The following is a 16,150-nucleotide window of genomic DNA, read 5'->3' on the forward strand; positions in this document are numbered from 1 at the left end:
GTGTGCTGCAGAATTTTTGCCATGAGATTAAAAAGGTTTAAAATCACTGTGTATCTCAACTATTCAACTCTGCTTAAAGTAGCTGTAGGCAATAGGTAAACCAATGGGTGTGGCTGTGTTCTGGGCAAAATACACAAATGGGCAGAAGGCTAGATTTGACTCGGGTCATAGTTTACTAACCGTTGAGGTACACTATAATGCCATTGTAAAATGTTTTGGTGTGCACTTGGGCAGCACATATACTAAAATTGGAATTGGAACCATAAAGAGAAGATTAGCATGGTCCATGCACAAGGATGACATGCAAATCCTTGAAGCATTCCATAATTTTTGTGCATATTTTCAATGCAGTGTCCTTGTGTTGGACAAAGCTGCCCCTCCTTCCCCCGTGAGACCCATCAACCACGGTTACCATGCATGCGGTATGGACACTCAACCATCCTCATCAATGACATTGTCTTCCTTTGGGGTGGGAAGAATGGCACGGAAGGGGCCTGCAATGTGCTCTACACCTTTAATATCAATACAAATGGTCCACAACCCAAGCATTAGGAACAATTTCTGGGGCCCTGGATAGACATTTACCTTGTGTCTGGGGCAAAACCATGTACATTTTAGGAGTTATGAGTAGCTGGTGGACTGCTTTTCTAATGACATTCACAAGCTAGATACCATGACATGAACCCTTATCTGTACAAAGGGTAATCTTGCACTGCTGGAGGGACTTCTACTCAGCCACAAATGCTGGGCAGTCACATGTATGTCACTGACCGCTTTGGACCATTCCATTCCAACAATGAGATTTACTTGCAACCCATGCGAGTCTTTGACACCAGGACTGATACCTGGCTGGACTGTCCAGCCACTCTGGTGCTGCCCAAGGGGACACCAGAGCCACTCAGCCTTTGGCTACAATGGGGAGCTGTACATCTTTGGTGGCGATAATGCAAGACTGATCCGGCACTTTCATAGTTTAACGCTGTGTCCTTTACCTAGAAAAAGATTGAACCTAAGGGAAAGGGCCCATGTCCCCTCTGGCACCAGCGCTGCTGTAGTTGGTGACAAAATTGTCCTCTGGAGGTACCAGTTCATCTGATGAAGGCCTGAGAGAAGAATTTGACCTCATAATTCTTATACATTTTGGACTTTAGCACTAAAGTGAAGACTGTGTAAACTGGCCCTGATTCATTATAACATGGACCAGTCCTATTTGCCCTATGACTGTGGTCGGCAAACTGCGGCTCGTGAGCCACATGCGGCTCTTTGGCCCCTTGAGTGTGGCTCTTCCACAAAATACCACGGCCTGGGCGAGTCTATTTTGAAGAAGTGGTGTTAGAAGAAGTTTAAGTTTAAAAAATTTGGTTCTCAAAAGAAATTTCAATCGTTGTACTGTTGATATTTGGCTCTGTTGACTAATGAGTTTGCCGACCACTGCCCTATGACATCAGGTGGGAGCTGATTGCCATGACCACCAAGAGCAATATCAGTCGCTTCATCTTCTCCCATAGGTAGGAGGAAGTTTTTGCCACCACCCCTCCTGACCTGCTGTTTTCACTGCCCCTATCTGTCTCACCTGCCTGTCCTTTGGATCTTGGTATACCTCCACATGGAGCTGTTGGGCTACAAGTATTTCCTGTGAACTCAGTGGGGAGCTGTGGCGTGAGGGTTATGTTCCCTCTCTCCTCGGGCCCAGGGCCCTCTCCCTTGGTGCTCTGTCCCATCCACCTCCTTCCAACTGCTCCTGGGCCTCTGCTCTGCCCCAGGCTAGCCAGGCTCTGCTGAGAAGTGAAGGGAATGAGGATAAGGGAGAAGCAAGCAGTGTCTGGTCCTCAGAAGTTTCCTTCCAGCTCAATTTTCACTCCCTGGCCCTTCTTGAGCCATGAGCATTGATTGAAAGCTGAGAGAAGTTGCATCTGTTACCACAAAACCTCCTTCCCCCCCGGCCTGGGGAAGGCGAGGACCAGAAGTAATCCCACCCCCTTTCCTTGAGATGTTGCTGTAACTGATGTTCTCAGACCGCTCAGATTTTATAAAAATGAATTAAAGACCTCCAAATATTAAAAAAAAAAAAAAAAGTGTTAGGCAGTCCACTGATTGGGAAAAGATAGTTGGAAAGCATAAGACAAAAGACTAATATCCAAAATGTAAAATATAGGAGCAGGAGAAACCAAGATGGTGGCATAGGTAAGCACCTAAACTACTGCCTTGCACAACAATTTCAAAACTACAACTAAAAGAACGGACATCATTCAGAACCACAGAAAGGCTGGCTGAGTGGAAATTCTACAACTAGAAGGAAAGAGGAAAGCTCGCGGAGAATCAGAGGAGGGGCAAAGGGCTGAGGTACGGAGATGCACGCAGAGAGGAAGGGCGACTGAGTGCCTGGCTGACTTTCCCTGGCGGGAGGGGGAAGGAAGCCCCCAACTGCACTGAACCCCAGTTCCGGGCGAGCCCCTGGGGACTTACACTCTTACAGGGGGAATCTGGACTGTCAGGCGGAAACTCAGGGGAGTCGCGGAAGGCAGAGGTCTGGAGGTGCGCACGCAAGGGCAGGACTGATGGGAAGCCAAGACTGTCTGCTCCGCCCTGAGACTCCTCCCCATCCAAGCTGAGCACAGAGGCTTTTGCAATTTTGCAAGTCTAATCCTATAAGGCTGTCTCCAGCACTGAACTTCTCCCAGCGTAGACACAGCTGATCCTCACAGCCACCTGGCCTGGAGGTCTATTCCTCCCAGTGATACCAACAACAATCGAGACTTAACTACAACAAGGCGGTACACACAGTCTACAAAGGGGTGCACCAAGAGTGTCCACCTCAGGTAACTGGGGAGGCCGACCCACTGGGCCATATAGGAAACCTAGCACACAAAGCTACCCTACCAACTCAGGGAAGCAGCAAAAATGAGGAGGCAAAGAAACAGATCACAAACGAAAGAAATGGAGGAAAACAAATGACTGGATATAGAATTCAAAACCACGGTTATAAGGCTTTTCAAGAATATCCTAGAAAAGGCTGATAAATTCAATGAGACCCTTAAGGATATGAAAAAGGACCAACTAGAAATTGAACATACACTGACTGAAATAAAAAATATTATACAGAGACCCAACAGCAGACTAGAGGAATGCAAGAATCAAGTCAAAGATTTGAAAAACAAAGAAGCAAAAAACACTCAACCGGAAAAGCAAAAAGAAAAAAGAATCCGCCGAAACCGGTTTGGCTCAGCGGATAGAGCATCGGGCTGTGGACTGAAGGGTCCCGGGTTCGATTCCGGTCAAGGGCATGTACCTTGGTTGCGGGCACATCCCCAGTTGGGGGTGTGCAGGAGGCAGCTGATCGATGTTTCTCTCTCATCGATGTTTCTAGCTCTCTATCCCTCTCACTTCCTCTCTGTAAAATATCAATAAAATATATTTAAAAAAAAAAAAAAAAGAATCCAAAAAGTTGAAGATAGTATAAGAAGCCTCTGGGACAACTTCAAGCGTACCAACATCAGAAGTATGGGGGTGCCAGAAGACAAAGAGCAAGATACTGAAAACCTATTTGAAGAAATAATGACTGAAAACTTCCCCTACCTGGTGAAAGAAATAGACTTACAAGTCCAGGAAGCGCACAGAACCCCAAACAAGAGGAATCCAAAGAGGACTACACCAAGACACATCATAATTAAAATGCCAAGAGCAAAAGACAGAGAATATTAAAAGCAGCAAGAGAAAAACAGTTAATTACCTACAAGGGAGCACCCATACGATTGTCAGCTGATTCTCAACAGAAACTATGCAGGCCAGACGGGAGTGGCAAGAAATATTCAAAGTTATGAAAAGCAAGAACCTACAACCAAGATTACTCTACCCAGCAAAGTTATCATTCAGAATGGAAGATCAGATAAAGAGCTTCACAGATACGAAAAAGCTAAAGGAGTTCATCACCACCAAACCAGTATTATATGAAATGCTGAAAGGTATTCTTTAAGAAGAGGAAGAAGAAAAAAGTAAAGAGAAAAATTATGAACAACAAATACATATCTATCAACGAGTGGACCTAAAAATCAAGTGAATTAAAAATCTGAGGAACAAAGTAAACTGGTGAATATAATAGAATCAGGGGCATAGAAAGGGAGTGGACTGATAATTCTCAGGAGGAAAGGGATATGTGGGGTGCAGGAAGAGACTGGACAAAAATCGTACACCTATGGATGAGGACAGTGTGGGGGAGGTAAGGGCAGAGGGTGGGGTGGGAACTGGGTGGAGGGGAGCTATGTGGGGGAAAAGGAGAAACAATTGTAATAATCTGAACAATAAAGATTTATTAAATTAAAAAAAACCAAAATGTAAAATATAGACTACTTCATTTTATTGTGCTCTGCTTTATTGCACTTCACAGATGATGCATTTTTTTTTACAAATTGAAGACAATATCCTCCAGCAAAAAGATTACAACTCACTTTATTGCGGCAGTCTGGGACCAAACCTGCAATATCTGTAAGGTGTACTCCTTTAAATTATTAAGAGATCCAAGAGAAAATTGATTAAAGAATATATACAGGCAATTTACACACGAAGGAAGTCCAATAAAATGGGGAAAAGAGATGCCTAACATCCCTAAAATTGGGGAATTACAAAGGCCCTGGCCAGTGTGGGTCAGTTGGTTGGGCGTCGACCCAAGCACCAGGAGGTTGCTGGTTTGATTATTGGTTAAGGGCACATTCCTGAGTTTCAAGTTCGATCCCCAGTAAGGGGGTAGCTGATTGATGTTTTGACATTAAACTCTCATAACAATGTTTCTCTCTAAAAAAAAAGAAAAAGAAAAAACATCAATAAACTATTCTCTTTAAAAAAAAAGTTAAAAATTTGGTGCACATTTACCCAAGGGGACATATTCAAGAATGTTGCAGTAAGTAGCCTTTACAATAGGAAAAAAGAAAAAAATTATTAACTACATGTTCAATAGGAAAAGTTAGTTGTTTATATAGTAAAACTAGAGGCCGGGTGCATGAAAATTCATGCACCGGAGGGGGGGGGTCCCTCAGCCCAGCCTGTCCCCTCTCACAGTCCAGGAGCCCTCAGGGGCAGGAGGTGACCTGGCAATCAGGGGAAGGAGATGCCCCCATCACACCTCTGCTGCTGCCACTGCCAACAGCGCAAGCCTTGGCGAGCCCTGGTTACCTGAGCTTGGGCAGCCGCCATCCAAGGCTTGGCTGCACCTAGGACCGGCCCGAGGCAGCTGGGCAGCCACCATCCAAGGCTTGCCTGCACCTCAGGCCGGCCCGGAGTGGCTGGAGGACTGAAGGGACTGGGGGACTCCGGAGGCAGGCGCACAGAGCGGCTGGACCCAGCGGGGCTGAGGGGACTGAGCACTGCCATCTTGTGGCTTTGGGTGCCGCTATCTTTGAGGGCGTGGCAGTCAATTAGCATATTCCCTCCTTATTGGCTGTGGACACCACCATCTTTGTGAGGGTGTGATGGTCAATTAGCATATTCCCTCTTTATTTGATAGGATAATGAAAATGATGAGCTGCATGTATCAACATTGATGAGTCTCAATATTGAGCAAATAATGTGAGTAGCAGAATATATATAGCTTGAAATCATTTTTCTATAAAATATTACATAATTTTCAAAGCTATACTTGAAAATTTGACCAAAGGAAAAAAAATATTAATCTACGTTATCTCTGAAATTGTCATTGGTGAGCGGGCACGGTAGGTGGACATTTGCTATATTTATGTTTAGAAAATGTCAAGCTTGCTAGAAAAGTTTCGGAGGCTATCTACTGTCAGCCTGTGGTGTGCTGGTAAATTTTTAACAATTTGTAGCATTTGCTGACTTCTCTCCCATGGCAATTTCAAACTACCAACATGCTCTTAACCAGCTCACAATCTTTCTAAAACTTTGAGAATTGACCTTGTACACCATGGTCATCTTTCCACCTCCCCTGGGGGGGGGGGGGGGACACGTTTTCTCTGTTCTTGCTTGAAAGATAAACAGCTCTTTGTTTATATCTGGATTGGTAAATTAGACCTCTTTTGCTATGGTACTGACAGGATGAAGCTGCAGAAATGGAGGTAGTCTTGGGGTGGTTGGTTAATGCAGGTTGGAGGAGTTACAGTGATGGGTATAGAAAACAATAAAACCGCCGAAACCGGTTTGGCTCAGTGGATAGAGCGTCGGCCTGCGGACTGAAGGGTCCCGGGTTCGATTCCAGTCAAGGGCATGTACCTTGGTTGCGGGCACATCCCCAGTGGCGGGTGTGCAGGAGGCAGCTGATCGATGTTTCTCTCTCTCATCGATATTTCTAGCTCTCTATCCCTCTCCCTTCCTCTCTGTAAAATATCAATAAAATATATTTAAAAAAATAAATAAATAAAGAGTTTGCTATGAGAGTATCTATTAAAAAAAAAAAAAAAGAAAAGAAAACAATAAAACCCTAGCTCTTAAGTGGTTCACATGGTCTTCATTTGTAGGCTTTCTGGCCAGCAAATTTTCTTAAGAATAATTGTCCAAGGACAACCTATGTTCTCATCCTCATAATGCTTCTACTGTCAATTTTACCTACTCTGCTACCTCTGGCTACCTGTTTTAGTGACAGAGGGAAAAGGTGATACCTGCCTGGTGCAGCAGGTTCATTCCCCAGCCCTGGTCCAGGTGAATGAGGGAGGCAACCAATCGCTGTCTCAACAAGCTTCAAAAACTTCATATGTCAAATTTGCCGAAGGTGTTAACATCATAGATATTTTTATGCTTAAAAATGTCGAATTTCGTGCCCCCCAAAAAAGAGCATTTGCGGGAAGTTTTAATTCATTACTTTATTTTGAAGAAAAGTGCTGCTGAACGTTATCGTATACTTCGGGAAGGTTATGGTGAACATGCTCCATCTCAAGATACTTGTGAACACTGGTTTAAATGCTTTAAAAAGTTATGATTTCAAGGTGAAAGACAAAGAATGCCCAGGTCAACTGAAAAAGTTTGAAGACCAACAATTACAAGCATTATTGGATGAAGATGCGTGTCCAACTCCAAAACAACTTGCAGAAAGATTAAACGTTGCTCAGCAAACAATTTCCGAACATTTACAAGCAATGGGAAAGATTTTAAAGGAAGGAAGATGGGTGCCACATCAACTGAACGAAAGACAAATGGAAAACCAAAAAGTCATCAGTAAAATGGTACTTCAATGACACGAAAGAAAGTGTTTTTTGCATAGAATTGTGACTGGTGATGAAAAGTTGATTTATTTTGAGAATCCCAAACACAAAATCATGGGTTGATCCAGGTCAACCATCAACATCGACTGCAAGGCCAAATCGCTTCGGAAAGAAGACAATGCTCTGCGTTTGGTGGGATCAGGAAGGTGTGGTGTATTATGAGCTTCTAAAACCAGGTGAAACCATTAATACTGATTGTTACTAACAACAAATAATCATTTTGAACCAAGCTTTGATCGTGAAATGACCAGAATGTGCCACAAGACACAGCAAAGTAATTTTGCTTCATGATAATGCACCATCACACACTTCAAAACCAGTTAAGACACGTTAAAAGATCTTGCCTGGGGAGTCTTAACCCACCCACTGTATTCACCCGACCTTGCTCCTTCAGATTACCACTTGTTCCGATCGATGGCACACGCACTTTCTGAGCAGCACTTCAAAACGTACAAAGAAGTGGAAAATTGGGTCTCTGAATGGTTTGCCTCAAAACAAGAGTAGTTCTATTGGGACGGTATCCACAAATTACCTGAAAGATGGGGGAAATGTGTAGCTAGCGATGGACATTACTTTGAATAAAGCACTTCTGATGTTTCTCATGTTTTCTTTGATTACAAAATCCGAATTGTTAACTGGTACAACCATGCATCCTCCTGTTACTCTGAGGAGCTAGAATTTCATTTTTACTGCCCTCCTTCTTTGTACAAAGAAGCTACAGAAAGTCACTCCGACATTACTGAGACATAAGGTTGAAATTGAAACATGCTCTTTCCAAAAGTCAAGTTGGATGAATAGCTGATTAACATATGGGAGCTTGTAGTATAAAACTGTTATAGAAGAAAAATGATTTAAATGGATTCGTCTTTTAACTTGCTTTCTCTCATTTTTCTATAACTTATCTTACACATTCATTTTGCTTCCATCTGTACCCATTAAAAAGTATCTTCTCTGTGTGGTTCCCTCCTCAGTGTTTTGCAGAGCACATATCTATAATGTCTGGCCTTCTCTTTGTTCTTTTTCTATTATTAATAACTAGCTGATTACAACAGTATCAATCTGACAAAATTTGCACCAGTATCTGTTTAAAGACAGTGCAATCTAATTCATCTTTCAATATTTGTAGAACAATATCTCCCTCCTTTAAAAAGTATTTTTTAAAAATATATCTTTATTGATTTCAGAGAGGAAGGGAGAGGGGGAGAGAGAGAGAAACATCAATGATGAAAGAGAATCGATTGGCTGCCTCCCGCATGCCCCCTCACTGGGGATCAAGCCCGCAACCCGGGCATGTGCCCTTGACTGGAACCGAATCCAGGACCCTTGAGTCCGCAGGTCAACGCTCTATCCACTGAGCCAAACCAGCTAGGGCTAAAAAGTACTTTTGATTATTCTTTCTGCTTCTTCTTGTAGATGACTTTTAGAATTGCTTTAATGATTTCTAAAGAAATCCTATTTGGATTTTAGTTGGGATTTCATTGAACCTATAAATTAATTTGGAAATAGTTTACAACATTCATTTTTTTGCCATGCTGAAACATGTTTCTTGGTATATTTAAGTCTTTTGTATTTCTTAGGAAGTTTTATAATTTTCTTCACAAAAGTCATTCCATTTTTATGTTCTCAGTGTAGCTGAACACCAATAAATAACTTCTTAAAACATAAGAGAATTTAACATTTCTTTTAATTTAATTCTTGGTTGAAACCAAAGACGAAATACAAGACAAGAACATAGTAGAAAGGAAGATCCAGCTCTTAGCAATAAGTTTTCATCAGCTCACCATTCTTTTTTTTTTTTTTTTTTTAAAAAAAACATATTTTATTGATATTTTACAGAGAGGAAGGGAGAGGGATAGAGAGCTAGAAACATCGATGAGAGAGAAACATCGATCAGCTGCCTCCTGCACACCCCCCACTGGGGATGTGCCCGCAACCCAGGTACATGCCCTTGACCGGAATCGAACCCGGGACCCCTCAGTCCACAGGCCGACGCTCTATCCACTGAGCCAAACCAGTTTTGGCTCAGCTCACCATTCTTAAGTGTCAGGAATTTATATATAGTTTTCTGTTTTTGTTTATATATATATATATATATATATATATATATATATATATATATATATTGTTGATTTTTTACAGAGAGGAAAGGAGAGTCAGAAACATCAATGAGAGAGAAACACTGACCCAAACAGGTTAGGGCTATATATAGTTTTCTGTAAACACACATACAGGAAATTACACAAACCATATATAAAACATATATAATCAGATCAAGAGATAGATCATTAGCAGGAACCCAGAAACCCCTTTGTGCCCCCTCCCAGTCACTCTTCTTTCAAGAAGGGCAATCGCTATCCTGATTTCCAACAGCACAGTTTGCCTGTTTCTGAGAGTGGTATGCCATTTTTGGTGTTAATGCTTTGGGTATTTCCACTTTTATCTCAAAACATAGGGACTGCATTCAAGGAAGGTCTCCCCCAGGCCTCCCTACCCGCAGGAGGTGTCACTTGTTGCTTACCTTATGTAGGCAAAAAAGTTCGGTGATTGGTGTTGTGAGAAAATAGGTAAAATAGAAAATGGGCCTAAATCTAGCCTTCCTGCTGTTTCTGAATGTTTCAGGTATTTGAACCATTAACTCAATTTTCTTATCTTTTTATGGAGAGTGACTTGCCTATTATTTAATTATAAAGATATTTAACTTTGCCCTAGCCAGTTTTGCTCAGTGGATGGAGCATCAGACTGTGGACTAAAGGGTCCAGAGTTTGATTCCAGTTAAGGGCACATGCACGGGCTGTGGGCTCGATCCCCATTAGGGGCCATGCAGGAGACAGTCGATGAACGATTCTCTCTCATCATTGATGTTTCTATATTGCCCTCTCCCTCCCTCTCTGAAATCAATAAAAATATATATTTTAAAAAATAGATATTTATCTTTCCATCAGCTTAAGTATAAAAACATGAAAGAGCCCTAGCCATTTGGCTCAATGGATAAAGCGTCTCTCTCTCCCTCTCCCTTCCTCCCTTCCACTCTTTCTAAAAATCAATGGGAAAAATATCCTTGGGTGAGAATTAAAAAAAAAAGGGAGTGGGGGGAAAGATGTTGGATGTTGTCAATGACATTTCTATTGGCTCGCTAGTTCAATAAACAGGCCTCTCTGTGGCCTGCTTCCACAGCTGGAGAAGTTTACATACTTGATTTCCCAGCCTCTTGTCAACCAGGGCGGCCATGTGATACAGTTCTGGCCAAAGGGTGTAAGAGCAAGTCTTCTGGGAAAGCTTTCAGTCAATGAGGCAGATGTATCTGGCTCCACCCCTCCCCCTTTTCCTTCTCTGAACCTAAATGTGATGTCTGAAGATGCAGCAGCCATCCTTTGTCTAGTAGATAACCAGTTATCCTGCTAAAGAATGGAGTGGAAAGAGCCTGAGTCTGCAAAGACTGGTAGACACCAGCCCTGACCTAGAGACTACTTGTGATGTGAGATAATTAGCTACCATTATACTTAAGTCACTGCTAGACAAGTTTCTTGTAGCTGAAAGTATTTTTAATTGGTATGCATGGTGTGAGCCCAATATTCTGGAAACAATGAGCAAAACAATTTTAATATTTCTTACTAATGCAATTCATGAATTTATCATAAATTGCTTTCTAGGGATTACTTTTTGTAGATAAAAACTCACAAAGAGCCCTGGCTGGTTGGCTCAGTTGGTTGGAACAGTGTCCCATACACTGAAAGGTTGTGGGTTCAATTCCTGGTCAGGGCACATACCTAGGTTTTGGGTTCGATCCCCGGTCAGGGTGAGTATGGGAAGTAACTGATGAATGTTTCTCTCATACTTCTATGTTTCTCTCTCTCTTTTCTTCTCTCCGTTCCCCTCTCTCTAAAATCAATAATCATGTCCTCAATTGAGGGTTAAAAAAAGCCAAAAAACAAACTCACAAAGAAACAATTTAAAATATAATTTATTTTAATATAATGAGATATACATATATGCATATATACTATTTTAAAAATAAGCATGTAAACTATAATCATTATAAAACATAAGTCAGCCTTAATTTAATATTATCAGAGTAAAAGAATATATATAGAAGTCAGTCTAATATTGTTGCATTTGCCTTTTAAAGTTAGAACACATAAAATATTTAGCATATATTGTATTTTATCTTATTTCAGTTGTTATGTCATTATCATATAAATATCCTTAGGAATGTACCAACTTATAACTTACATTCAAATAGCCAAAACCTCTTACCAATAATCTCTGGTAGTTATTAAAGTACCATTAAATCATGTAAAATGAGTAATCTAAAACATACTAGCCTAAATTAAAACCCTGAGGAATTAAAATATTTTTACACAATAGTTTTGGTTAAGTGCAATTGCATGTTTGTACTACTTTATTTAAGGTCATACTTGGTAAGGCATAGTAAAAATAAAATCTACATAAATTACAATCTAAGTCTGCATTTTATTTTTTGCTACATAGTTGTTTTATTTCCCCCCAAAATAGTTTTTGCATGTCATTATGGACCTCTTCACCACCAGTTGGCTTATTTGCTTTATATACAGTAGTTAAGATTTGTGCGCAGTAAGCTGAGTTGCTTTCTATGGTGGTTCAGACAAAACGCACCTGAAAAACTACATGTTAGAGAGTTCATGTCCATGCTCAACCATGGCCTGCACAAACTGCTTGAAGACTCGATCCATATAAGTGGACTGCCTTGGCCAGATGCCCTCCAGAAAACCAATATGGCCTCCATAAGAAGTAAGGACCAAAGCAACATTAGGATTTTGCTTAGCAGTTTCTATTGGAATAGCTTGGGGAAAAAGACGGGGTGGGTAAGAAAGGGAAGGAGAGAGAAAAAATATAATTATCACCAATTTTTGGATAATAAGGAAAAGTGTGTGTCTTTATGATTTCCAATAATTAAAAACAAAACACCATTAAACATATTTATAATGAGTATGGCTAATGGAATAAGTCTGACTAATTTATTAATCATCTATATATTTTTAAAAATATGTTTTTATTGATTTTTGAGAGAGAGGAAGGAAGAGGGAGAGAGAGAAACATTGGTCAGTTGCCTCCCACATGCATCCAGACCTGGGATCAAACCCACAACCTGGGTATATGCCCTGACCCGGAACTGAACCAGTGATCTTTCCGTGCATGGGACAATGCTCAAACAGCTAAGCCACACCAGCCAGGGCACATTCTTATAACAGTTCATGTTTATAATTATGTATTGGACCATCACTTATGAAAGAATCAATTCAAGTGTTTAATCATAACACAAAAGAACAGGCCCAATCTTGTTATGAGAAATTAAAGGTATTTCAAGGAATGGTAAATACTTATATTGTGCTGCAAGATTCCTACTTAGGTGTTACACCAGGAAAGAAAAACAACTAATCTTATGACCTTTGTGAGAGTTATAAATTCATCATGTATGACTTTGGTTAACTTTACATGAAGTTAGATCCCAAATGGTGGCTGTATCAAGGATTCAAAATTATACATGTGATCTGTATAGTAAAAACATATATAGACAGCAAAAAAGAATGAAATAAAATATTACTCCAAGTGGTAACAGTGATTATTTTGGGGTGGTTAACAACATTGGTGATTATTTTTTCCTTATATTCCTTCTCTGAATTTATATTTATAGTCAGGAAAAAGAAAAACTTTACTTTGAAAATATAGTTGCTATCTATAATAATAAAAGCATAATATGCAAGTCAACCGAATGACTGAACAGCAGAACCACCGTCTGGACGACCTTCCAGATGCCCACACTATGACACGCACTGGTGCTAGGCCAGCCAAGGAGGGTGCGATGTGATTGGGTGGGGGGCCCCACTATCGCCCCACAGAGGCTCCGCAGAGGGAGGCCCAGGTCACCGGCCGGCAGGGCGGTCTATTGCGGGGAGGACTCCACAATCGCCCCAAAGAGGGAGACCCAGGCTATCCCACAGGCGGCGCTAAGACGGGTGGGCGGGGCCTCCCTCTGCAAAGCCATCCATCACAGATCCCTGTAATGAATTGCCGCACAGAGAGGGGGCCAGGCCACCCTTCTGGCAGTGCTGTGGTGGGTTGGTGGGGCCTCCCTCTGCAGGGCATTGATCTGGGGGCCCCGTGATCGATCGTCCCACAGAGAGAGGCCCAGGCCTCTGGCCAACAATGCTGTGGTGGGTGTGTGGGGCCGGCCAGCCATTGCCCCGCAGAGGGAGGCCCAGGCCAGCCAAGCCATCGCACCCCACACCTGTCACCCGCAGAGGTAGGTGACCGATGGTGGGGAGGGGGGGCAGCGCTGCACAGATGGCAAGGAGTGGCAGTGGGGGGGGACAGGGCCACCTGCCAGCAGCCGGGGTAAGGAAAGCCCTGATAAGCCCTGATCACCGGGCTGGCCTAGGGACCCTACCTGAGGGGTCCCGGATTGCGAGAGGGCGCAGGCTGGGCTGAAGGACACCCCTCCCCCCACTGCACTCGAATTTCGTGCACCAGGCCTCTAAGTATGTAAATAATTCAGCAGTAATCAGAGTCTTTTTATATGCTCTACAAAAATCTTCCTGAGTGAAAACTTTAAGAATATGAATTAAAGCTGTTCTCCCCTCCTCCACCCCCATGCTTAGAGTTCAAACAATGAAAATGTTTTGATTTAAGATCTATAATGGATTCCAAACTGGCATGAAAATTGCTTTGATTCAGATATGCTAAATCTTATCTCCCTATTTAAGATAACATGGTTGATGCAATAATTAGACTTTCACATCTTGGACAGAGTTTAGAGGTAAATGAGCTAACTAAAGGTCAGCTCTTACCACCCCACGCCCTTCTAAGGAAGGAAAAGATGCTGACACTATAAAGAGAACTGAGCTCCTTCCAAGACAGGGCTTCTGCTGTGTGCCTAAGTTGCCTGTTTAGATGAGGCTCTAAATTTGACCCCTCATAATACTCCCTAAATCAAGGCCTAGCAAGTCAAGTTCTTATCTAAAAGGGGGCCTGAACTCACATCCTTAGCCAGCAACACCTAAAAAATGAACTTCTATAATAGGATCAGGTGTGAGAGCTAAGGGGAGGGGCAGGGAAAATGACTGATATTATTTTTGCTTTTGCTTTTCACCTTACATTAAGGCTTAGATTTAGAGTGCTTCATTTGCCTGTAATGGAATTATTAAGAGCCCCAATTTTACACTCTGAATACACTCAGGAATTTCTAACATTGAAAGTTACAGTCACATCAGAAGAACAAAAGGCTGTCCACATTGAGTCATGTGAAAGATGCTGGCTGCCTTCCCTCTCAGAATGCAGACAATTGCCCACTATTTCAAGTTGCAAGACTATTTTATAAGCTTGAGAAAGAATAGAAAATGAGTTTAAACTTAAACCAATTGGGTCAGGTTAAATATTGGGAAATTTTTGTTGGTAGGAGAAGGGTCAGTGAAATATAAAAATAAATACCAGACTTTCTTAATTCAATGGATAGGCTAAACAATCATTATGTAATTCAACTCATATTAAAGTTTACAGTTTCAATTTCTGATTTGTGGTCAAAGGCCAAAAGTTTCAGTCATCTACTGTTATCTGTGATTAATCATGAATCACACAATTAATTGATATTTCCTAGAGAGATGATAGATGATTGATTTATTTTACATACTTTGGGGGGTTTTTTTGAAAATTTGACAATACATATGTGTCATGTTTGTAGTCAGAATAATTTTTTTTTTTAATTAAGTAGATGGGAGAAAAATTTTTAAAGTACTTAGGGGGAAAAACAGGGAGAAAACGTTTTCTAAAAAGCTTTACAAAATTTCACACAAAAAACTTAGAGGTCAAGTCTACTGATTCCTAAGATAGTACAATTACTTATTTGTTGCTGTTAGTCATCACCATTGATTTTTTTGTTGTTGTTGTTAATCCTCACCACAGGTTATTTTTCCACTGATTTTTTTTTTTTTTTTTTTTTTAAGAGAGAGTGGAAGGGAGGGGAAGAGACAGAGAGAAACATCCATGTGAGAGACACACATTGATTGGTTGCCTCCCCTATGTGCCCAGACCAGGACCGGAGATCGAGCTTGAAGCCCAAGTATGTGCCCTTGACTGAAATCCAACCCTGGGCCCTATATTTTTGTTTCCAAATCCCGTATTTCTTGAATTAAGAGAGAAAGTTAATTTGGCATAATTTTCTTTTGTACAGTATCCAGAGAAAAAACAAAGACTGTTTCCTTCAAATATAACTTTAGAGTCTGAATGTGCTACACTCATTAAGAGATTCAAGGACATCATGTTATAAAGTCTCCAGTTCTCTTCCAGGTTAAAAGGAGAGAAATATTCCAAAGCCTTCTGTATAGGAAGGAATCTCAGAAAGCAAAGGCAAGTGATGACTTTTGAAGCAAAGATACTATAATATACACTGATCAAAGAATAGTATCCTATCTAATAAAAGAGTAATATGCAAATTGACCATCACTCCAACACACAAGATGGTTGCCCCCATGTGGACACAAGATGGCCACCACAAGATGGCCAGCAGGGGAGGGCAGTTGGGAGGGACCAGGCCTGCAAGAGAGGGCAGTTGTGGGCGATCAAGCCTGCAGGGGAGGGCAGTTAGGGGTGACCAGGCCGGCAGAGGAGGGAAGTTGGGGGCGACAGGGCCTGCAGGGAAGGGCAGTTGGGGGGGACCCAGGCCTACAGGTGAAGGCAGTTGGGGGGGACCAGGCCTGCAAGGGAAGGCAGTTAGGGGTGACCAGGCCTGCAGGGGAGGGCAGTTAGGGGTGACCAGGCCTGCAGGGGAGGGCAGTTAGGGGCGATCAGGCTGGCAGGGGAGCAGTTAGGCATCAATCAGGCTGGCAGGGGAGTGGTTAGGGGGTGATCAGGCTGGCAGGCAGAAGCAGTTAGGGGCAATCAGGAAGGCAGGCAGGCGAGCAGTTGGGAGCCAG

General features: G+C 42.0%; 1 protein-coding gene and 1 pseudogene across 2 annotated transcripts in view; one reads left to right on the forward strand and one right to left on the reverse strand.

Moving 5' to 3' along the window:
• Nucleotides 1–296: 296 nt before the first annotated feature.
• On the forward strand, nucleotides 297–8,629 carry LOC308255931 (kelch domain-containing protein 3-like; annotated as a pseudogene). Its single transcript has 2 exons — nucleotides 297–1,244; nucleotides 8,619–8,629. The product of its transcript is annotated as a kelch domain-containing protein 3-like (transcript).
• A 2,520-nt stretch (nucleotides 8,630–11,149) lies between these two features.
• ABHD3 (abhydrolase domain containing 3, phospholipase) overlaps nucleotides 11,150–16,150 on the reverse strand; it is a 35,409-nt gene continuing 30,408 nt past the window's right edge. Inside the window, exon 9 of the mRNA XM_080684816.1 lies at nucleotides 11,150–12,024. Coding sequence (XP_080540942.1) covers nucleotides 11,846–12,024 — 179 coding nt within the window. The 3' untranslated portion in view covers nucleotides 11,150–11,845. The remainder of the gene's footprint in view (nucleotides 12,025–16,150) is intronic.

This window comes from Plecotus auritus (assembly GCF_963455305.1).
Source record: "Plecotus auritus genome assembly, chromosome: 8".
In the NCBI taxonomy this organism is placed as follows: Eukaryota; Metazoa; Chordata; class Mammalia; order Chiroptera; family Vespertilionidae; genus Plecotus; species Plecotus auritus.